Here is a 24,731-nt window from a genome sequence, read left to right as displayed (position 1 = left end):
CTCATGTCTACCAGCCACTCAGCTATCTACATGCCTAATAATTGAATCACCAACTACAACAGCCATCCTAACTCTTCCCTCCTGGGCAGAAGCTCCTGGAGACACATCCTCGGTGTGAGGGAATATTGCATTCCTTGTGGGCTGGTCCTGGCTACAGAATTACTTCCAACTTCACCACCAGGGTGATGCTCTCCTTTTAAGAGACCTCCCTCTTCCAAGGTAGCACAGGGGCTGCCAGACTGGAGGTGAGACTTCTCCACAATGTCCCTGTAGGCCTCCTCTATGTTGCTCTCTGTCTCCCTCAGTTCCTCCAAGTGGGATTTGTTCTCTGAGATCTAGGAGCTCTTTTCATTGAGTACATACATATAACCTCTCATCAACTAGGATATAATCATACATATGACACTCAGTGCAAAAGACTGGATAGTACTCTTCTTGCTTCTTGACTGCTAGGTTTAATTAAAACTTCTTAAGGTACTAGTGATATTAGAGGAATATAAAGAACCTTAAGATTATATGGTATAATGTGTACTTTATTTAGTGTTTGCTTCTCAGAAACTAATTAAAAGTAATGCAAAATCTCCTCTTTATCCTAATCACAATAGTTGACTATAAATGAAGAGTTGTGCTAGAGGTGGATGGAAGCTGGGGAAGGAGTGGGGTAGGAATGAAGCCTGAATCTAGGCCCTGCTGTGCCTTCTAGAGGCTATCTGATAATGGACCTAACCTTTCCTTGCATCCCTCGCAAAAAAGCCCTGGTGGCTCAGTGGGCTGCAAATCAACACCCCCCCAAATCTGGTGGTCTAGCGGCCCTCTTTCCCACCCCCCTCTACCTTTGTTGGAGGAGAGAGGTACACTCCCTCCTGTTTCAGCAGCGCCGCCTTGAAAATGGTGGTGTCCAGCCCTGCCCAGTGAATCCTGGGATGCACTGGGCAGGGCTATTGCTGGTTGGGGGTCAGGGTTCTGCTTATACATGGGGGGGGGGGGGGGAATGGTGTGCCTGCTAGCATGCAAATGTATGCTGGACAGGGCTCACCATTCTGCCCCAATGGTCTGCAATTCCTAACGCCAGCTCGGAGCTGGGGTAGGGTTTGCCGTGGACAGCACTCCAATATTTGGCACGCTGCTCACTGATCATTGGGGAGGAATATGTTTAGCATACATTTGCATGCTACTTGTGCTAAGAGCCCTGTTTAGCATGCATTTGCATGCTAGTTGCATTCAGAGCTGGCGAGTGCGTTGTTTCACTCGCTCGGAGGTTCTGATCATGGGGTGGAAGCAAAAGCAGGCACTAGTATGTTGCTAATAGCCTCTAGTACCCGCGTTTGCTTCTGATCATCTGCCCGTTCGAGTTCACAAGCTGTGTTTGGGGCAGGGCAGCCCCACCAGCCACAGGCTGCTTGGCTTGCTAGCCAGAGGCCTACTCAAGCCTGTTACTAACCCAGAGAAACTGTTAAATCTGAGATTCTTGGCCTGTGAGTTAACAAGTCCCAGACCTCAGTTGAATAAAAACATATACTTTCATTATTATATATCTTGTCTGGCTAACTTATTTCCAGGGCCACCCCAGAAACCTCACTGGGGTCTCTCAGGCATATCTCTGACCTCATGTACACCTTTCGTTAAATTAGTTACCATATTTTCTAACTCCTCTTACTTTTTTACCTATCTATATGTTAACCATCTCTCTGATCTCATGTGCAACTTTCTTTAAATTAGTCACTTTACTTTCTAACTCTTCTTACTCTCTTACCTATCTATAAGTTCCATCTTTGCTTAGACCCTTCACTGTCATTTAAAATGTTCTATTACATATTATGTTGACATTGTAAGTACCATACTATCAGGCTTATTTTCGAAAGAGAAGGACGCCCATCTTTCGACACAAATCGGGAGATGGGCATCCTTCTCTCAGGGTCGCCTAAATCGGCATAATCGAAAGCCGATTTTGGGCATCCTCAACTGCTTTCTGTTGCGGGGATGACCAAAGTTCCCGGGGGCGTGTCGGGAAGGCGGGACTGGGGCATGCTTAACAGATGAGCGTCCTCGGCTGATAAGGAAAAAAGAAGGACATCCCTGATGAGCACTTGGCCGACTTTACTTGGTCCATTTTTTTTCACGACCAAGCCTCAAAAAGGTGCCCAAACTGACCAGATGACCACCGGAGGGAATCGGAAATGACCCCCCCTTACTCCCCCAGTGGTCACCAACCCCCTCTCACCCTAAAAAAACCAATTTTTTTTTTGCCAGCCTCAAATGTCATACCCAGTTCCATCACAGCAGTATGCAGGTCCCTGGAGCAGTTTTAGTGGGTGCAGTGCACTTCAGGCAGCGGACCCAAGCCCACCCCACCCGGAGCCCTTCAAAACCCACCCAAAACCCACTGTACCCACATGTAGGTGCCCCCCTTCACCCCTTAGGGCTATGGTAGTTTTGTACAGTTGTGGGGAGTGGGTTTTGGGGGGGTTGGGGGGCTCAGCACCCAAGTTAAGGGAGCTGTGCACCTGGGAGCAATTTTTGAAGTCCACTGCAGTGCCCCCTAGAGTGCTCAGTTGGTGTCCTGGCATGTGAGGGGGACCAGTGCACTACAAATGCTGGCTCCTCCCATGACCAAATGGCTTGGATTTGGTTGTTTCTGAGATGAGCATCATTGGTTTCTATTATCGCTGAAAACTGGGGACGACCATCTTTAAGGACGATCTAAGGACGACCAACTCTAAGGTCGACCTAAATGTTGGGATTTGGGCTTCCCCGACCGTATTATCGAAACGAAAGATGGACACTCATCTTGTTTCGATAATACGAATTTCCCTGCCCCTTCACCGGGACGCCCTTAGAGATGGGTGCCCTTAGAGATGGTCGTCCCCGTTTGATTATGCCCCTCCATGCCCTACTTTGTATTGTTATTTGACTATTTTTACTTCTGTAATTGCCTATTGATCATGTTTGATTTATTCTTATTGTACACCGCCTTGAATGAATTCCTTTAAAAAGGCAGTAAAGAAATCCTAATAAATAAATATAGATTCATATGTGGATTTTATAAATTGGGTGTAACATATGGGTATATGTTGGTTACTGGTTACATTTTGCATAACATTTAAGATATTGGTTTTGTTGCATAAAATTCTACATATTGGTTCTCCTTTGGTTCTATCTCAGTTTTTGATTCCCTACACTCCTCCTCGGTCTCTCCGGTTTGCTCAGCAATGTCAGTTATTGGTTCTGTCCTTTTGCCAAGTTTCTTTGATTACCTTTCGAAATTCAGTGTTTAGTTTGATAGTTCCTATGCTCTGCAACCAGCTTCCAGTTTTTTTACGCATGGAATCTTCCCTGCCCTCCTTCAAGAAGCTATTAAAAATGCATCTTTTTTCTGGAAGCGTTTAATGCAGATTTTTAACTGGATTGCACTGTAGCATATGTGACTGGCATGTTCAGCACAGATGGGGTTATGCACCAGGGTCTGGAGACATAACAGGTAAACAGTATCTTTTCTTTTCTGTTAAAATTCTGGCGTTCCTTTTGGACAATGTGTGTCCTGTGTTTTATATTGTTTATTGTACTCCATTTTGATGAATTCTCAAATGAAATAAACCTGAAACCATCCTTGTCTAGGCACCCTGTTAAAAAATGTCCCACTTCAGGTAATTTTATAAGCCACTTCCTTGCACAAAACAGAGGTTTACATATGAAAATGGATCATTATAAAACTGTATGACATAAACTTATATGCATAGAGACAAGTTTATGCTACCATTGCACATGTATCATAAAGAGGAGAAACTGGGCAGGCTTATCCATGAAAGTTATGTTTGTCTTGAGCAGGCATACATTTGTGCAAATTAACTGAAACCAATGCAAGATGCATAAGGTATACCAATTTTGTAGTTTCATGTATAAAATTAGTGTAACTTATATTCTGTAATGCTTGCAAACGTAATGGGAAGATATTTTAAAATGTATTTTTATTTACAGAGATTAAATGCACTGGCTGGATTGGTGCGCGGTCATCTTCCTGAGTTACACAGAAATATAGTAACAGCATTAATAACTATCGATGTGCATGCAAGAGACATTGTGACTGACCTTGTTAGAGAAAAGGTAAATCTATTTGCATTGAATTTCTGAAATACTATTTTGTGAGTGCAACCTTCAAAGTCATTGACTTGGTATGTACTGAGCTACACAGGTCTTTTAGAGAGTGGGATAATGTTTTTAGTGCAATCAGAAAATAATCAAAACATCAATGACCAACATCTATAAATGGCACCCAAAAATGAGCGCTAAGCATTATTCTATAAATGGTGCTCCGAATTGGGTGCCATTTATAGAATAGCATTTAGCGACGGGGTCCATGCCTAACTTTTAGGCGCAAGGATTTACACTAACTGAACCCTAAATCCTCACACCTAAATTAGGTGTAGAACAGGTATATTCTATAACAGTGTGTGCAAATTCTTGAAAAGCCCATGACCTGCCTATGCCCCTCCTGTGGCCACACCATCTTTTCAGATCTGAGCGTAAGAATTTACGCATGCATCTTTTTTTTTTATTATTTCTTTATTTATCGTTTTAAATAAATTTACAAGCCATTTTCATACTTGAATAGGAAATTCAGATATAAGAAAAAGAAGAAAAGTTTCTTCATAAACTTAAACATAAAGCAAAAATAATATATCTTATTTAGTCCACCGTTTAGAAGAGGCAGGAGCCAATATAAACTCAGGAGAGAGAAAAATAAGAAATCATTAAAGAAAGACATGCATCTTTATAGAATTGTGCTCATAAATTCTAATTCTTGCCAATTAGCACCAATAATTAATTATTAGTACCAAATCATCATCTCTAATTTTTTTTTTTAATTACATTTGTACCCCATGCTTTCCCACTCATGGCAGGCTCAATGCAGCTTACATGGGGCAATGGAGGGTTAAGTGACTTGCCCAGAGTCACAAGGGAGCTGCCTGTGCCTGAAGTGGGAATTGAACTCAGTTCCTCAGGACCAAAGTCCACCACCTAACCACTAGGCCACTCCTCCCTAGTTTGTTTGTTGTTCAATTATTGCTTGCGGGAATTGGGCGCAGGACAAAATTTCCACGTGCAATTTTGAACACCATATATAGAATCTGGGGGCAATTGTGTTTACTCCTGAATTGTATTGATCTGTCAACAATCCACTGCATAACTTCTCTTCTTGAAGTAAGCTTGTTCAGCAAGCTATATTGCTATAAAGCGAAGATACCTACCTGTAGCAGGTATTCTCCGAGGACAGCAGGCTGATTATTCTCACAAGTGGGTCGATGTCCGCGTCAGCCTGGGAACCAGCATTTGCCATAGCAAAAAACGAAAACTTTGCCTTCTGGTGTGCGTGCAGTGCAAATGTGCGGACTGACTTCCCACCCACTGCGTACCTCAGTTAAATCTAAAGCATTAAGAAATAAACAAATAACAACTCAAATGGGATGTGGGTGGGATTGTGAGAATAATCAGTCTGCTGTCCTCGGAGAATACCTGCTACAGTAAAGTATCTTCGCTTTATCTGAGGACAAGCAGGCTGTGTTATCCTCACAAGTGGGGTATCCCTAACATCCAGGCTCACTCAAAACAATACACATTGGTCAATTGGCCTCGCAACGGCAAGGTCTTAACATAGGTTAATCTGGAACTATATACAGCTAGCTGAGAGTGCAGCCTGGAACAGAATAAAATGGGTATAGGAGGGTGGAGTTGGATTCTAAACCCCCAAACAGATTCTGCAGCACCAACTGCCCAAACCGACTGTCTCGTTAGGTAACCTGTTCAAGACAGTAATGTGAAGTGAATGTGTGGACTGAAGACCATGTTGCAGCTTTGCAAATCTCTTCACTGGAGGCTGACTTTAACTGAGCCACCGACACAGCCATGGCTCTCACATTATGAGCCGTGACATGGCCCTCCAGAGTCATCCCATCATGGGCATAAGTGAAGGAAATGCAATCTGCTAGCCAATTGGAGATTGTGCATTTTCCGATGGTGACTCCCCTCCTGTTGGGATCGAAAGCAACAAACATCTCGGCAGACTGTCTGAAGGGCTTCATCCGCTCCACGTACAAGTCCAATGCTCTCTTGCAGTCCAAAGTGTACAAGCTGCTTTCGCCAGGGTGGGCATGAGGACGGGGATAAAATGTTGGCAAGACAATCAACTTGTTCAGATGGAACTCTTGACACCACCTTCAGCAGGAACTTAGGGTGCATGCGGAGGACTACTCTGTTGTGATTGAACCTAGTATAAGGTGCATTCACTACTAGGGCCTGAAGCTCACTGACTCTATGAGGTGAAGTAACAGCCACCAAGAAAATGACCTTCCAGGTCAAGTACTTCAGATGGCAGGAATTCAATGGCTCAAAAGGAGTTTTCATCAGCTGGGTGAGAAAGATATTCAGATCACATGACACTGATGGAGGTTTGACAGGGGACTTTCACAAAAGCAAACCTCTCATGAAGCGAACAACTAAAGGCTGTCCAGAGATAGGCTTACCCTCTACATGCCTATGGTAAGCACTAATTGCACTGAGGTGAACCCTTATGGAGTAGGGCAAGAGAGAGGATCTAGGGTCTGCCAGACACACCAGACATCAAACCTCCTCCATTTGAAAGAGTAACACCTCTTCGTGGAATCTTTCCTGGAAGCAAGCAAAAATCTGGAGACACCCTCTGAAAGACCCAAGGAGGCAAACTCTAAGTTCTTCTTATCCAGGCTGTGATAGCCAGAGACTGGAGGTTGGGATGTAGAAGTGACCCCTTGTTCTGAGAGATGAGGGTTGGAAAACACTCCAATCTCCATGGTTCTTCGGAGGACAACTCCAGAAGAAGAGGGAACCAAATCTGACACAGCAAATAGGGTGTAATCAAGAAATGGTTCCGTGGTCTTGTTTGCGTTTCAGCAAAGTCTTCCCTACTAGAGGTATGGGAGGATACATATACAGAAGGCCTGTTCCCCAATGTAGGAGAAAGACATCTGATGCTAGTCTATCATGGGCCTGAAGCTTGGAACAGAACTGAGGGAGCCTGTGATTGATCTGAGTGGCAAAAAGATCCACCGAGGGAGTGCCCCATGCTCTGAATATCTTGTGGGTGACGCCCATATTCAGCAACCAGTCGTGAGGTTGCATTACCCTGCTCAGCCTGTCGGCCAGACTGTTGTTTACGCCTGCCAGATAAATGGCTTGGAGAAACATGCCCTGATGGTGTGCCCAAAGCCACATCTGGACGGCTTCCTGACACAGAGGGTGAGATCCAGTACCCCCTGCTTGTTGGTGTAGTACATCGCAACCTGATTGTCTGTTTGAATCAAGAGAATTTAGTTGGACAGCCGATATCTGAAAGCCTTCAGAGTGTTCCAGATCGCTCGTAGCTCCAGGAGGTTGATCTGAAGACCTGTTTCCTGAAGGGACCAGGCTCCCTGAGTGTGAAGCCCAGGAGGGATGTATCCGTCGCCAGCACTTTATGTGGCTGAGGAATTTGGAATGATCGTCCCATGGTCAAATTGGTGCTGGATTGTCCACCACTGAAGAGAGTTGTGAAAGTCTGTGGACAGTCAGATAACATCCTCCAGATTCCCCGCAGCGTGATACCTCTGGGAAGCTAGGGTCCATTGAGCTGATCTCATATGTAGATGTGCCATGGGTGTTACATGAACTGTGGAGACCGTGTGCCCCAAGAGTCTGCTGATTTGTGACCTACTGAGATGCTTGAACTGTGGACACCAGAGACCCCCACATCTCGGGGAGATAAGCCTGAGCTGTCTTCATGTCCAGTAGTGCTCCAATGAACTCCAATTTTTGAACAGGAATGAGATGGGACTTGGTGTAATTTATTACAAACCCTAGAAGCTCCAGCACCTGAATAGTCATCTGCATGGACTCCTGAGCACCGTCTTCCAAGGTGCTCTTCACCAGACAATCGTCGAGATAAGGGAACAAATGCACTCCCAGCTTGCGTAGTGATGCTGCGACTACTGCTAGGCACTTTGTAAACACTCTGGGTACAGACGCCAGGCCAAAGGGCAGTACACGATACTGAAAATGCTGTGTTCCCAGCCGAAATCGAAGATACTTCTTATGAGCTGGAAATATCGAGATATGTGTGTAAGCATCCTTTAAGTCCAGAAAGCATAGCCAATTGTTTTCCTGAATCATGGGAAGAAGGGTGCCCAGGGAAACCATCCAGAACTTTTCTCGGAATTTGTTCAGGGCCCTTAGGTCTAGGATGGGACACATCCCCCCTGTTTTCTTTTGCAAAAGGAAGTACCTGGAATAGAATCCCAGCCCTTCTTCCCCTGGTGGAACGGGTTTGACCGCACTGGCCTTTAGAAAGGCAGAGAGTTCCTCTGCAAGTACCTGCCTGTGCTGGGAGCTGTATGAATGAGCTCCCGTTGTGCAATTTGGAGGTTTGGATTCCAGATTGAGGGTGTATCCTAATCAGACTATTTGAAGAACCCACCGGTTGGAGGTTACGAGAGGCCACCTTTGGTGAAAAAATATTAACCTCCCTCCAAACCGGCAAGTTGTCCGGTACAGACACTTTTACTGTGGCTGTGCTTCACTGGAGCTTTTGCTGGGGAGTAGCAGGGGACTTAGGTGCACGCTGTTGACCAGAATGAGCGCGCTGGAGCTGAGCCTGAATAGGCTGTAGGGACGCCGGAGTGTACCTAAGCCTAGCATAGGAATATGGAGCACTCCGTGCCCCCCCCCCCAAAAAAAAAAACCTCCTGGTTGAGGAGGCTGTAGCAGAAGGCGCCCGGCGGGAGAGAGAAGCCATAGCATCATTGTGCTTCTTGATCTGGTCGACCACATCTTCCACCTTCTCTCTGAAAAGATTATCCTCCCCGGCAAGGTACATCTGCCATCCTCTTCTGGACCGAATGATCCAGGTCAGAGACACGCAGCCATGAGAGTCTGCGCATCGCTATGCCCTGAGCAGAGATTCTGGATGCCACATCAAAAGTGTCATAAGCACCCCTGGCCTGGAATTTACGAGACACCTTCTGCTGCCTGACCACCTGGCGAAAGGCTCAGCCTGGTCTGGAGGGAGGGCATCAACCAAGGTAGACAACTGCCTCACCAAGTTCTGCAAGTGAACACTCATGAAGAGCTAGTAAGATTGAATACGGGCAGCGAGCATAGCAACCTGATATGGCTTTCTCCCAGAAGAATCCAAGGTCCTAGCTTCTCTGCCTGGGGGCGCCGAGGCATAGTCTCTAGTACTCTTAGCTTTCTTGAGGGCGGAATCCACCACCAAAGAATTGTGGGGTAACTGAGACCTCATCAACCCAGGTTCACCGTGGATCCGATACTGGAAATCAGTCTTCTTAGGGATCATGGGACCAGACAGAGGGAACGACCAGTTTTGCATAAGGACTTCCTTGAGTACCTTATGTAAAGGAGCCATCACTGCCTCCTTAGGTGGAAGGGTGTAGTCCAGGACCTTGAGCATCTCAGCCCTGGGCTCATTCTCCACTTCCATAGGGAATGGAATGGCCTCAGCCATTTCCTGCACAAACGAGAAAAAGGAGAGGCTCTCAGGAGGATACAGTCTCCTTTCAAGTGGAGGGTGTAACCAGGTACCTCTCTTGTGCAGCCAAGGATAGAACAATCTCCTCCAGCCACAGGCTCCCAGTACAATGAAGAAATAGATGTCCACCAGTAACTTCAATCTTAAGGACTTTTATTCCATGCAGGTTTCTAGTATACAGTTCCAACAGCAGCATAGCACATACCAGGATTCAATACAGGCTTACAGGCTTCAGTCTGGGCTCTTTATCCAGTGCACAATAAACAGTAATTCAATTCCCAAGACAAACAGTTCTTTCAGTTCATCATCACCGTTCAGTCACCAAGCAGCAGTTTCTACCTTCTATCCTCTTTACCTTCAGGAGAGTTCAATATTTTAGGGACTCCTTCTACCCAAGGGTTTTCCCCTGCATCAGCTTCACAGTGAATTCAATACTTTTGGGACTTCCTCTCACCCAAGGAATCTCAGCCTGCTTCAGTACTTTAGGGACCTCCCTGCCCAAGGATTTTCAGCCTGCAACTGCTTCTCTCCTTCAGCTTCTCTCTCCTGAATTGAACTCCTCTCCTGGGACTCCTTCCCACCTGCCTAATCAATCCCTGGCCTCAGCTACCACCACCAATCATTCTCCTTCCATTAGCTTCCCTACACCCATACCAGCTGAGTTGAGCATTAAACTAATGAGACCAATGATGAGCTCCTGCACACAGGGTTTCCTAACTCTCTTTCCGCCTAGTGGCAGCCACTCTACACAACCTGCCAGTTTACACCCATGTCTTCCCCGATTGCAGCTAGGAGTCCAGTCCAGGTTCTTCATCTCACCCCCTGGCTCCTTGCCTGCAATGCCTTCTGGGACTTGTATTTCAGACAGAAACTGCCTTAATCCAACCATCCTGGAGGTGACTTTATCACAAGGGGGAGGTTCAGAAGGAATCCCAAAAGACTCATCAGAGGAAAAGTATCTAGGATCTTCCGCTGACTCCCATGAGCGCTCCTCTTCAGTATCGGAAAGCACTTCCCTAATGGAGCTCCGTGACTGAGACTGCCTCGATGCCGAGGACCAATGTCCTCGATGACGGTGACGAGGGGCCAACACCCACATGGACTGCAGTGAAGTTTCCTCCACTGATGTCAATGGGGAGTCGAGCTGGGTGGCAGCCGACACTGGAGCCGCAAGCATCACCAAGGACAGGTACCGCTCCGCAGGTGAAGGGCCAGACACCGCTGCAGGAGACGGCACGGAAGACACAAGCACCCACGACACCAAAGCAGGCTGGCACAGCAGTCCTTCCAGAAGTTCTGGAAGCAGGGCCTGGATGCGCTCGTTGAGAGCCGCCATCGGAGAAGACTGGGGGGCCGGTGGAGCAGCCGGTGGTAGAATCGGTTGAAGCTCAGGAGCAGGAACCGGACTGCTAAGAGGCCGATGCATCAGCACCTCCTGTATGGAGGGGGAGCAGTCCTCTCGGCACCGATGCTTCTCGGGTCGAATCCTTCGACGTCCCAGAGCTCCCAGCACCGTGTGTTGAGGGAGAATGGTGACGGTGCTTCTTAGCCTTCGCTCAATGTTCATCACTGAGGATTCTCTGTGCCGAACACAACGTTGAATCCTCATGTTGCCTCGAGGTCGGGTCTGACGATGGTCGGTTCCAGGGGGCCTGCACAGCAGGAGGCCTCGAGACAGGTGGAGACCTTCTCGATGACTTACTGCTCCCAGCGTGTCTTCAACTCTCAGCAGTCATTACCTCTGCTCCTGACGTTGACGTGTCCCTCAATGTCAATGTCAACGATGCCGACCTCGGTACTGATGCCGATGTCGAAGGACCGGACTGAGCCCCAAAACGTTTCTCACGTTGGGCTTCTCAAGCTAGTTGGGTCCGTTTCTTCATACGAAGACATAGGTCACAACGAGCTGGGCTATGGAGTGTAAATTTCCTATGGAGTGTAAATTTTAAGGGGCTTCAACGTTAGCTTCAGAACTTAGTACAAGAACAGTAGTGGGCAGACTTCTACGGTCTGTGCCCTGAGAAAGGCAAGGACAAATCAAACTCGGGAATACATATAAAGTAACACATACCATGTAAAATGAGTTGATCTTGTTGGGCAGACTGGATGGACCGTACAGGTCTTTATCTGCCATCATTTACTATGTTACCATCCTGCTTATAATCGAACGAGAAAAACGCCCAAGTTCCGACCTAAATCGGGAGATGGACGTTTATCTCACAAAAACGAATAACGCGGTATAATCGAAAGCCGAACTTGGACGTTTTCAACTGTACTCCATCGCGGAAGTGTACAAAGTTCACGGGGGCATGTCGGAGGCGTGGTGAAGGCGGGACTGGGGCATGGTTATCACCCGAACAGAGATGGGCGCCTTTCGCTGATAATGGAAAAAAAGTATGCGTTTTTAGCTAGAATTACCACCAGAGGGAATCGGGGATGACCTCTTCTGACTCCCCCAGTGGTCACTAACCGCCTCCCACCACAAAAAATGATGTTTCACAACTTTTTATTTTCACCCTCAAATGTCATACCCACCTCCCTGGCAGCAGTATGCAGGTCCCTGGAGCAGTTGTTAGGGGGTGCAGTCAGGGCCGGTCTTAGGCAGAGGCGACCAAGGCGGCCGCATAGGGCCCCGCGCCTAAGGGGGCCCCGCTCAGCGTGCCTGAACTCTGCCTCGTGCCTCCACTCGACCAGGACTGCATCGAGTCACTCAACCTCTCTCCAGCCATAGGCAGATAAAGCATTCCTGGCATACCTTGTACACTGTAGCACTGTGCTGGATCTTTTCTTTTTTCCTTATTTTCTCCTTTGTTATGCGAATTGGAACTACTAATTGTAGTGGACTTGAACTGAATAATTTCTGGGGAGGGGAGGTTTCATGATGATAGCATTGTGCTTATTATTTCAATCAGTTTTTTTGTACAAGTTTAGCTTCATTTGTCTTTATTTGAAATTTCATAAATAAAAAAAAATTCTAAAAATGGAATAATCTTATCAATGGAGTGGAGCTAGGGTGGGGGCGGGGCTAGGATAGGGCCCCACCAAATTGGTCTGCACAGGGCCCCGCACTTGCTAAGACCGGCCCTGGGTGCAGTGGACTTCAGGCAGGTGGACCCAGGCCCATCCCCCCCTACCTGTTACAATTGTGCTGCTTAATGCTTAGTCGTCCAACCCCCCCCCCCCCCAAACCCACTGTACCCACATGTAGGTGCCCCCATTCACCCCTTAGGGCTATCGTAATGGTGTAGATTTGTGGGCAGTGGGTTTTGAGGGGGATTTGGGGGGCTCAACACACTAGGGAAGGGTGCTATGCACCTGGGAGCTCTTTTACCTTTTTTTTTGTTTTTGTAAAAGTGCCCTCTAGGGTGCCCGGTTGGTGTCCTGGCATGTGAGGGGGACCAGTGCATTACGAATCCTGGCCCCTCCCACGAACAAATGCCTTGGATTTATTTGTTTGTGAGCTGGGCGCTTTCATTTTCCATTATCGCTGAAAAACAAAAACGCCCAGCTCACAAATTGTCGAATAAAACATGGACATCTATGTTTTTGGAAAATACGGTTCGGTCCGCCCCTTCACGGACCACTTCTCGGAGATAAACGCCCATGGAGATAGACGTTTTCGTTCGATTATGCCCCTCCATATATATGGTCAGGTGCAAGGCACTGAATACACCAAGAATGGGTATCTGTACTTGAGATGGTCCGGTTGCACCGAGTACAATATTTGAAGCCACTGGGTGTCTTCATTGACATGGAAGGAAAAACGGCACTGGCAAAATCAAAGGACTCAATTGTGCCTAAGTAAAAAGGCACAAAAAACGGGAAGAAACCTGACCGCGCAGCCTAAACCCGGCCACATCGAAATAGAAAGAAAACTTAAAACAGGTGACAAAACAGAACTGAGGAAATAAAGGTTTAACACACTTTTTTTTTTAAAACAAAATAAGAAGGGAAAGAGAATACATGACAACAAGTCGACTGAAAAAAGAAGGCTCATTTCCCAGGCAATAACGAGGAGCACATAATGAAGCTGCTGCACCTCGTCGCGGAAAAAAAGATACTGAGGTACGCGCTCGCGCGGCTGGCGGGGTCAGTCCACGCATGCGCGGTGTGCACTCCATGCGCACCAGAAGGCTCTAGCAAAGTTTTGTTTTTTGCTATGGCAAATGCCAGTTCCCGGGACGACATGGACGTCGGCCCACTTGTGAGGATAACACAACCTGCTTGTCCTCGGAGAAACAGGATAGACAAGGAAGTAGATGATAGACTAGGTGGGATGGTTTTGGAATTCATCTGTGAAGGGAAGAGTGCTGGGGTCAGACTAGGAAGAGAGGCAAGAGCTGAGGTTGCAAAGAGCAGTAGAATGGGAGAAGAAGGCTTGGGTACAGAGAGAAAAATGAGTAAGGTGGAAAGAGAAGGTAAATAGAAAAAAAGTTGAGTTAGAAGAGAGATGAGGGATATATAAAAGAAGGATGGGTGAGGAGGTGATAAGAATAGTTACGCAGGGGAATAAGAGGGACAAGTGTGGCGGTAGATCAGAAAAAGGGGGGAAGAAGCAAAGGTTTTGTGTTCTTTTTCACAACTGTTCTGCAGGTGTCACCTAGTGTACAAGTGAAAGATAATTTTATAAAGTTTTGTGACAGGATATATGCATAAAGAGTATGTGCATGGAAAGTGTACCACTACTTTTAGGTGATGTACTCATTGGCCCATTCCTAGACGTGTAGCTTATGCAGAGCAGAAGCAGAGTTGTGATTTACATGCATATAGCTGATTAGTTAGTGAGCGATATTGCGGAAGGGCTGTCTGGTAAGGTTTGTCTCTTTGCAGATGATACTAAACTCTGCAACAGGGTGGACACCCTGGAGGGTGTGAATGACATGAGGAAGGACCTAGCGAAGCTGGAGGAATGGACCAATATTTGGCAACTAAGGTTTAATCCCAAAAAATGCAGGGTCATGCACTTGGGTCGCAAAAATCTGAGGGAATGGTACAGTATAGGGGGTGTAGTGCTTCAGTGTGCGAAGGAAGAGCAGGACTTGGGGGTAATTGTGTCTGATAACCTTAAAGCTTTCAAACAGGTAGAAAAAGCGACGGCCAAAGCCAGAAGGATGCTTGGGTGCATAGAGGCATGACCAGCAGGAAAAAGGAGGTGATAGTGCCATTGTATAAGTCTCTGGTGAGGCCTCATTTGGAGTACTGCGTGCAGTTCTGGAGACCGCACCTACGGAAAGATATAAACAGGATGGAGTCGGTCCAGAGGGCGGCTACAAAATTAGTAAGCGGTCTTGAATGCAAAAATTATAGGGACAGGCTTCTGAACCTCAACATGTATACGCTGGAAGAGAGGAGGGAGAGAGGAGACATGATAGAAATGTTTAAATATCTCAAGGGCATTTATGTACAGGAAGAGAGCCTTTTTCAAATGAAGGAGAGCTCTGGAATGAGGGGGCATATCACAAAGTTAAGAGGTAATATGCTTAGGAGTAACCTAATGTAGTATTATTTCACAGAAAGGGTGGTGGAGTCGTGGAATGGCCTCCCTCCCGGTGGAGGTGGTGGAGTCGAGGACTGTTTCAGAATTTAAAAAGGCATGGGATAAGCATGTTTGATCGCTTAGGAACAAGAAGAATTAGGAATTACAGAGGGGTGCTTGAGTTTTCCGCCTGCTGGTGGATCTTCTCTCACTTTAAGAACATAAGAACATAAGCACCGCCATACTGGGAAAAGACCAAGGGTCCATCAAGCCCAGCATCCTGTCCCCGACAGCGGCCAATCCAGGCCCCAAGAACCCGGCAAAACCCTTAAAAAATTTTAATTTTTAATAATGTTCAATGGACTTTTCCCTCAGGAATCTGTCCAAATCTCCTTTAAACTCTGTAAGGCCAGCGTCTGTCACTACATTTTCCGGCAACAAGTTCCAGAGTCCAACTACATGCTGAGTGGAGGAGTGGCCTAGTGGTTAGGGTGGTGGACTTTGGTCCTGGGGAACTGAGGAACTGAGTTTGATTCCCACTTCAGGCACAGGCAGCTCCTTGTGACTCTGGGCAAGTCACTTAACCCTCCATTGCCCCATGTAAGCCGCATTGAGCCTGCCATGAGTGGGAAAGCGCGGGGTACAAATGTAACAAAAAAATAAAAACTTTCTTCTGTTTGTTTTAAATCTGCCATATTCTAGCTTCATCTTATGTCCCCTGGTTCTATTGTTGTTTGAAAGTGTAAACAAACGCTTCACATCTGTCCGCTCTACTCCGCTCATTATCTTGTAGACTTCTATCATATCACCCCTCAGCTGCCTTTTCTCCAAGCTGAAGAGCTCTAATCTTCTCAGTCTTTCCTCACAAGGAAGTTGTTCCATCGCCCTTCTCTGCACTTTCTCCAATTCCTTTATATCTTTTTTGAGATGCGGCGACCAGAATTGGACACAGCATTCAAGTTGCGGTCGCACCATGGAACGATACAACGGCATTATAACATCCTTGTGTTTGTTTTCCATCCCTTTCCTAATAATACCCAACATTCTGTGCGCTTTCTTAGCCGCCGCACCACACTGAGCAGAAGTTTTTAATGTCTTATCAACGATGACTCCCAGATCCCTTTCTAGGTCTGCGACTCCTAATGCGGAACCTTGCATGACATAGCTGTAATTCGGGTTCCTCTTACCATTATGCATCACTTTGCACTTGTCAACATTGAACTTCATCTGCCACTTGGACGCCCAATCCCCCAGTCTCGCGAGGTCCTCCTGTAATCTTTCACACACCTCCTGTGACTTGACAACCCTGAATAATTTAGTGTCATCTGCGAATTTAATTACCTCACTAGTTACTCCCATCTCTAAGTCATTTATAAATATGTTAAAAACTGGACCCCGACTCCTGTCCTGAGCCCTCACCCGCCTCCTGCAGATTCGACACTCACCGCAGGCGCTCACTCGCCGTGTCGCCACCCTCCCTCTTTGTCCTCTCCGATTGAGGGCGGTTAGTGTGCGCGGGTGATTTGGGAGGTTCGCAGGCAGTGTGCAGCGATTCCTAGGCAGGGGGAGGAGTAGGGAAACACGCTCAGCGTGTTTCTCTACTCCTCCCCCTACCTGGGTCACTGTTTGCTGCTGGCTGGGTCGCGATTTCCCTGGGTCGCTGTTTTCTGCTGGCTGGGTGGTGGTTTGTTGTTGGGCGTTGGGCTGGACTCGGAGGCACAGCCAATCAGTGGCACTTCTTTCTTGACGTCACTTTTATCTACTCCACTCCATTAAGTAGACCACCTCTGGCCGGAAGCCACGGTTCCAGGCAGCCTCAGAACGTTGGAGGTGAGAATTATTATATAGGATATGCGTAAAGTGCCACTGTTCCCCAGCTCTGCTCACACTACACCCCTGGGAACGCCTACATGTATATGCAGCTACTTTATACATGTATAACTCTTTGTAATTTTTTAATAGCCAGTTTCTACATAGAAAATTTGCTTTACATTTATTGGGTAACAGGTTGGGAGGACTCTTAAGACTCTCCACTATCTCCTGTCATTTTCAATGTTTACTTAAGTTCCTTTGGCAACATAATTGGAGAATTAGGATTGTCATATTATATTTGTGCAGACAATGTCCAGATCATTTTGCCATATGTTGCCACTTTAGCTAAGACTTATGAATTACTGAGAGTTTGACTAAAGAAAATATCATTATGGATGGATTCTTACTCAATAAAATTAAATGTTGATAAGACTAGATTGCTTTGGATAGGTGGAGAGAATTGTCCTATGCCCCTTGAGGCATCTATTATTATTTAATTGTCTTCTTAACTATAACTTCAGTTGAGATCACACTCTACTCATTCTATGATGTATGATAATAAAATCCAGTTTCCTTCAGCTTTAGTGTTTAGTAAACGCTACTCGAAAAATGTTGTTAATAGCAGTTGTTCTTCAGTGTTGAAATTCTCTTTCCCTAGAATTAAGACTGCAGAATTATTATTTGGTGCTTTAAGAAACTGATAAAAATATGTTTGTTTGTTTTTTAAATTTACTTTTATTTGATTTATTATTCTTTTAATATGTAAGTTAGTACTAGTTGAAAACTGACCTGAGCTTCCGGTAGAGGTGGTTTATAAAAATTATTATTATTATTACTATGCTTTATAAAGTACATAAGTACATATAAGTACATAAGTATTGCCATACTGGGACAGACCAAAGGTCCATCAAACCCAGCATCCTGTTTCCAACAGTGTCCAATCCAGGTCACAAATACCTGGCAAAATCCCCAAAAATTACTAAACATTTTATGCTACTTAGCCCAGAAATAAGCAGTGGAGTTTCCCCAAGTCCATGTTCTATGGACTTTTCCTTTAGGAAGCCGTCCAAACCTTTTTTTAAACCCCACTAAGCTAACTGCCTTTACCACATTCTCTGGCTATGAATTCCAGAGTTTCATTACATGTTGAGTGAAGAAACATTTTCTCCAATTCATTTTAAATTTTCTACTTTGTAGCTTCACTGAATGCCCCCTAGTCCTAGTATTTTTGAAAGAGTAAACAGACACTTCACGTCTACCCTTTCCACGCCACTCATTATTTTATAGACCTCTATCACATCTCCCCTCAGCCGTTTTTTCTCCAAGCTGAAGAGCCCTAGCTGCTTTAGCCTTTCCTCATAGGGAAGTCGTCCCATCCCCTTTATCATTTTCGTCGGCCTTCTCTGCACCTTTTCTAATTCCACTATATCTTTTTTGAGATGCAGTGACCAGAATTGAACACAATATTTGAGGTGCAGTCGCACCATGGAGCAATACAAAGGCATTATAACGTCCTCATTTTTGTTTTCTATTCCTTTCCTGATAATACCTAACATTCTATTTGCTTTCTTAGCCACAGCAGAACACTGAGCAAAAGGTTTCAAGGTATCATCAACGACAACACCTAGATCCCTTTCTTGGTCGGTGACTCCTAATGTGGAACTTTGCATTACATGGCTATAATTTGGGTTCCTCTTTTCCACATACATCACTTTGCACTTGCTCACATTAAACGTCATCTGCCATTTAGACGCCCATTCTTCCAGTCTCGTAAGGTCCTCTTGTAATTTTTCACAATCCTCTCGCGATTTAACAACTTTGAAGAACTTTGTGTCGTCAGCAAATTTAAATTTACCCCTATATTTTATTTGAAAATCTACTAGCATTGGGGCCCTTTTACTAAGCCGCGTAAGTGTCTACGCGCACCCAATGCGTGCCAAAATGGAGTTACCGCCCGACTACCACATGACTCTTGAGGTAATTTCATTTTTGGTGCGCATCCAATACACGCATTTGAAAAATATTTTTTATTTTCAGGCGCACACAATGGATGCGCGCCAAGTGGTATTTGATGCGCATATGTCATTACCACCCAGATTCTTTACCGCTAGGTCAATGGCTGGTGGTACGGTCTCAGACCCAAAATGGACGCACGGCAATTTTGATTTTGCCGCATGTCTGTTTTTGGCAAAAAAGGCATTTTTTCTAGGTGCGCTGAAAAATTCTGCACGCGCCCAAAACATGCATCTACACTACCACAGGCCATTTTTTAGTGAACCCCATTATTTTCCAGAAAAATTCAACCCATGGAAAATGAAGGTGCAAAAGTTCTGAAGACTTTTTTATCCATAGCAATTTTTAATAGGAAAATATGTACACATGTAAGCTGTTGTTGAAATTTAGTGCGAAGTCCCCAGGTCAAAGGTACCAGTAGATAGGGGTCTGCAGGCTACAAAATTTTGTTTCATATTGTTTCTTGTGTAATTTATAGGAGCTTACATTTTGTTTTTTATCAATTTTATCTACATGGGAGCAATATTCTTGGCAGTGCACATTCTTTTAGAAAGAGTATGTCCTCTTTGGAAAGAATGTATACTTTTTGCATTGAAAGAATGTATACTTTTTGCAGACTATACCCACCTTCTGAATCAGTTTGATCTCTTTCTGAAAGAGGGTTCCCTCTTTGCGAAAAGTGTGCACTGTTTCGAAAGAGTGTACTCTATTAACAACATCCAAAAAATGCACACAAAATTTTGTTTTTGTTCCCTATCATTTGGGCAGAAAATGACACAAAACTTGTCATTTCCCATGTCATTGTTATTTCCCATGTTGTTTCAATCAGATGCACATCCCTACCAGTGGATACATTGACAATTGACTCTCTAACCATATAGTTGTAAAATTAACCACTGTTTAATATTTGAATAGGTTGATACCATTGATAGTTTTGAATGGCAGCGACAACTTCGTTATTACTGGGATCTGGATTTGGATAACTGTGTTGCACGGATGGCTTTATCCCAGTATACATATGCCTATGAATATCTGGGTGCATGTCCTCGACTGGTTATAACTCCACTTACTGTAAGAATTCACAACAACTTAAATCATTAAATTGATTTGTATTGTTTACATATCAGAAGTTAAGTTGAAATAATAACATGTTCATTCATATGAAGCCATGTTCCCCAAATGTTGAACTTAGTTTGATGATTTTAAGAAATATTAAAATATCTAGATTGTACCCGCAAAGTTCTAGAGATTTGATTGACAAACTGGATATTATTAATGCACTATACTAATGTATTTATCAGAAAAATTTTCAGTCTGTTCTAAAAAAATCCAGTAAATTACGTTCAGGTTACATGGAAATATATTTTGATACTTAAAGTATGCTATATTTCAAATGGAAATGTGCTGTAATGTTAATATGGGATGTTATTTCTTACATTTAATTTTATTAAGGTATATGATTGTATTTATATTTGTATTTATATAGATGCCCATAGGCTAGCACACCTTTATAAAAGACCCCCACAATGCTGTGTATAAGTATTTTAATGAAATTTGTCAAAATTTATTTTTCTAAAATGTAAAAACAATTATCTATTGACACCTTTAGGATCGATGTTACCTTTGCCTCATGGGAGCTTTGCAGCTTGATTTAGGTGGAGCCCCTGCTGGACCAGCTGGTACTGGTAAAACAGAAACTACTAAAGATCTTGCAAAAGCACTTGCTATCCAGTGTGTTGTGTTCAACTGCTCAGAAGGCTTGGATTACAAGGTATTAATAAAAATATTAATGCATTAATAAATTAATTCTGGCAAATGACCATTAAAAATTACAGCACTCAATATTCAAAGTGATTTAAATAGGCAGGATTGCTCATGTTTCTCAACTGCCAATATTCAGTGGCACTTAACCAGGCAGCTGAGCTGAATGTCGGCTCTGACTGGCTGTTACAAAAATGGGCAGGTCAGGGGTGGTAAAGAACGCAGAGTTTATTGATTTATTATCTCATTTGTGCCCCACAGTTTCCCAACAATGTCAGGCTCAATGTGGCTTACAATGCACCACAGAGGCAGGCGCCAATGTAGTAAAATGAAACTAATATAGCAAACCTACAAGAGATAATGGGGAAGAATAGGAATGGATGGAGATAGAGGGCAAACTGTGAGGGAAGAGGGAAGGGGGATATGTCCAAATGTCTTTAGGTTGGTGTGGTTCCAGCAGTGGAGTCACTGGGAGAGCCCGCAGGGTAGGCACTTCTGAATAACATGGTCTTCAGTGATTTCCGGAAAGTTAGATGATCTTTAGTGGTTTTGATGGACTTCGGCAAAGAGTTCCAAAATTGAGTCCCAATGAAAGAGAAGGAGGTAGCATACGCAGTCTTGTACTTGACTCCATTGCAGTTCGGATAGTGAAGGGTAAGATACGAGCGGGAGAGCCGGGACGCATTCCGGAGCGGTAGGGAGATGAGATCTATCATATAGCCAGGTACATCACCGTAAAGGATTTGGTGGACTAGAGAGCAAAGTTTAAAGGTGATGCGTTCTGTGACAGGGAGCCAATGTAACTTCTTTCGAAGGGGCATGGCAGACTCGAACTTGGACTTACCACAAACCAATCTTGCCGCTGTGTTTTGGGCAGTCTGCAGCTTCTTAAGCAGTTGCCGTTTACATCCAGCAATACACTCCGTTACAGTAATCCAGGTGGCATAGTACGATGGATTGTATGAGGCTCCGGAAGACTTCTCGATGGAAGAACGGTTTTATTCTTTTTAGTTTCCACAGCGAGGGGAGGAGCTAGCAGTTATATGGGTACCAGCAATGTTCAGTGCCGGCTCACACATAGCTAACTGGGGAATCTAGGATGGATCAAAAGCTGTTCTAAATTCAGCTGGTTAGCTGTGCAGGCCCCAACTGAATATTGACCGGGACCCACATAGCAAAAAGTGCTCTGTGCTCCTCCCAATCCCTCTGACACCCCCCTCACAAGAGTAGCCACTCGCCCCACAAAACCTTTCACAATTGGGATCAAATTGGAGGAGGGAAAGCAGTCAGAATTTTTACAGGATCAATGATAATTTGAGGTTTGGAGATGGTTACAGTGGTATCACAGGACCTGGAGAGGGTGTCTGCTCAAGCATTTTCCTCCGCTGGGCAGTACGTCAGCCAGAAATCAAAGTGGGAGAAGACCACCTGGGCTGACGAGGTTTCAGCCTTTTGGCCTCCTGTAAACATAACCAGCTCTTGTGATTGGTGGTTATAATGAAAGGATGCAAAGCCCCGTCCAGTAGATGTCTCCTCTCTTCCAGGGCCAATTTAATGGCCAGGAGTTTGCAGTGCCCAGTGGTGTTCTACTGTGGAGAATTTGTTTGAAAAGAAGGAGCAGGGCAACAGTTTCTCACTGGGAGGGGTCTGGGAAGCACGGTCCATCCAAATTCTGCAGGAAACAGACTGTACATGGAATCTTTATGTATAGAAACTCCACGTGTGAAAGAAAAGAGAATGGTGTTTGGGGTATACTACTGTCCACCTAGCCAGAATGAACAAACAGATGATGAAATATTAACAGAAATTAGGGAAACTAACAAATTTGAAAACTAAACTAATGGGTAATTTCAGTTCCCATATATTAATTGGATAAATGTCCCATCAGGAAATGCTAGGGAGGTAAAATTCCTACATGAAATAAATGACTGTTTCATGGAGCAGCTGGTTCAGGAACTGACTAGAGGAGCAGCTATTTTATAAGAAAATAAGAGTAGCCATACTGGGTCAGACCAATGGCCCATCTAGCCCAGTACCCTGTTTTCCAAACAATGGCCAAGCCAGGTCACAAGTACCTGGCAGAAACCCAAATTGTGGCAACACTCCATACTACAAAATCCCAGGGCAAGCAGTTGCTTCCCATGTCTGTCTCAATAGTAGGCTATGGTCTTTTCCTCCAGGAGTTTGTTCAAACCTTTTTTAAACCCAGATACGCTAACTGCTGTTACCACCTCCTCTGACAAAAGAGTTCCAGAGCTTAACTATTCGTTGAGTGAAGAAGAATTTCTTCCTATTTGTTTTAAAAGTATTTCCATGTAACTTCCTCCAGTGCCCCCTAGTCTTTGTGTTTTTCAGGATATCCACAATGAATATTCATGTGAGAGATTTGAACACACTTTCTCCACTGCATACAAATCTCTCAAATGAATATTCATTGTGGATATCCTGAAAACCTGACTGGCTGGGTGCCTCCAGGACCAGGTTTGGAAAACACTAGCTTACACCCTTTGCTGTCTATTAAAATATTTTATTGCATATTGTGTTGACATTGTAATGTAGCATACGTTCTCTGAGGACAAGCAGGCTGCTTATTCTCACATATGGGTGATCTCCACCGTAGTCCCAGGTCCGGAAAATCTTCCTAGCAACAAAGCTTGCTAGAGCCTTCGAACGCGCGTGCGCAGCCATCTTCCCACCCGTCGCGCGAGAGTCCCGCTTCAGTCTTCTTTTTTCCACGGTCAAGAGCGGCTGTTTATGGCGGTTCTGTGCGAAAAGAAAAGCCTTTGTTTTATTCGGCTTTTCACCGGTTTTTTCTTCTCCGTCGTGCTCGTGCACGAGCTGTTTCCTTTTTCTGTAAAAAAAAAAAAGTTTTTTCCCATAGTTTTGCCCTCAAGTTTCCTTTCGTCGTCATGTGTGGCCATTTTGGCCACCCGTACGGGTTTTCTCCTTTTTTTGTGCACTTCCTTTGGCACCATCACAAATTTTGATTTCGCTGCCGCTATTTTTCCATCGATGACATTGAGGCTCGCCAGTGGCTTCAAGAAGTGCACTTGGTGCAACCGGGCAATCTCAGGCACCGACCCTCACGTGTGGTGTATCCAGTGCCTTGGGCCCGATCATCGCCCAGACGCATGTAAGTTGTGTCTTAGCCTTAAAAAGCGGACACAAGCGTCGAGACAAGCTCAACGGGAACACCTGTTTGGAGCTTTGCCCAGTACTTCGGCATCGATGTCGACAGTGGTACCGAGGTCGGCGGCGGCGGTGTTGGCCCCGGAGAGTGCATCGACCTTGGGAGCGCAGGTAATGGCTGTCCAGAGTCCATCACATGCTGGCAGCAGTGAACCATCGAGTGGGTCTCCACCTGCCTCGAGGGCTCCTGTGGTACAGGCCCATCGGGATCGACCCCATTCGGACCCGCCCCCGAGGAGGTGTATGAATTCCACGTCCTCCTTGTCGGTACTGAGGGGTACCGGTGACGTGCCTTGAGCGAAGGCAAAGAAGCACCGTCATTGGTTCCCTTCTCGTCACAGTATCGAGAGCTCTGGGGCGTCGAGGGAATCAGCACCCATGAAGTGTTGATGCCGGGAGGACCTCTCACCCTCCATACAACAGGTGTCGATGCGCCGGTCTCCGGACAGCCCGGTACCACCTCCTCCTCCTCAGCAGATTCTGGCCTCGACTCCTGTACCGACGCCACAGCTTTTCTCGACAGACACTCTTGACGAGCGCCTCCACGCCATTCTTCCAGGGATCCTGGAAAGGCTTCTGCGACCGTCTGTTCCGGTACCGGAGGTGCTTGCGCCGACGGTACCTTCGATAGATGCGGTGGCTGGCTCCCCGCCTGTGGTGAGGCCCTTGACTTCGATGCCGCCTGCAGCATCGGCCTCGGCTGTCCCCCTAGTTGACTCTCCGTCGATGGAGGGAGCTTCATCGCCGCCGGCACGGGAGTCAACTTCTCAGCATCGCCATCGCGGACACAGCTCCTTGGCGTCGAGACGGGCTCTGCTTCGGACTGCAGTCAACTCCTGTCTGATACCAAAGGAGAGGCCTCGTGGGAGGCAGAGGAGGAACCAAGATATTTCTCTTCTGAGGAGTCTTGTGGCCTTCCCTCTGATC

At 45.6% G+C, this 24,731-nt stretch overlaps 1 protein-coding gene across 1 annotated transcript in view; it reads left to right on the top strand.

The window, feature by feature from the left end:
• Positions 1-24,731, top strand: part of DNAH6 (dynein axonemal heavy chain 6) — a 2,906,060-nt gene that overhangs the window by 863,004 nt on the left and 2,018,325 nt on the right. Inside the window, exons 29-31 of the mRNA XM_030192089.1 lie at positions 3,976-4,101; positions 19,770-19,925; positions 20,464-20,625. Of these exons, the coding sequence (XP_030047949.1) occupies positions 3,976-4,101; positions 19,770-19,925; positions 20,464-20,625 (444 nt within the window). The remainder of the gene's footprint in view (positions 1-3,975; positions 4,102-19,769; positions 19,926-20,463; positions 20,626-24,731) is intronic.

The sequence above is a fragment of the Microcaecilia unicolor genome, chromosome 2, assembly GCF_901765095.1.
Source record: "Microcaecilia unicolor chromosome 2, aMicUni1.1, whole genome shotgun sequence".
NCBI lineage: Eukaryota > Metazoa > Chordata > Amphibia > Gymnophiona > Siphonopidae > Microcaecilia > Microcaecilia unicolor.
This window is presented reverse-complemented; position numbering and strand designations above follow the sequence as displayed.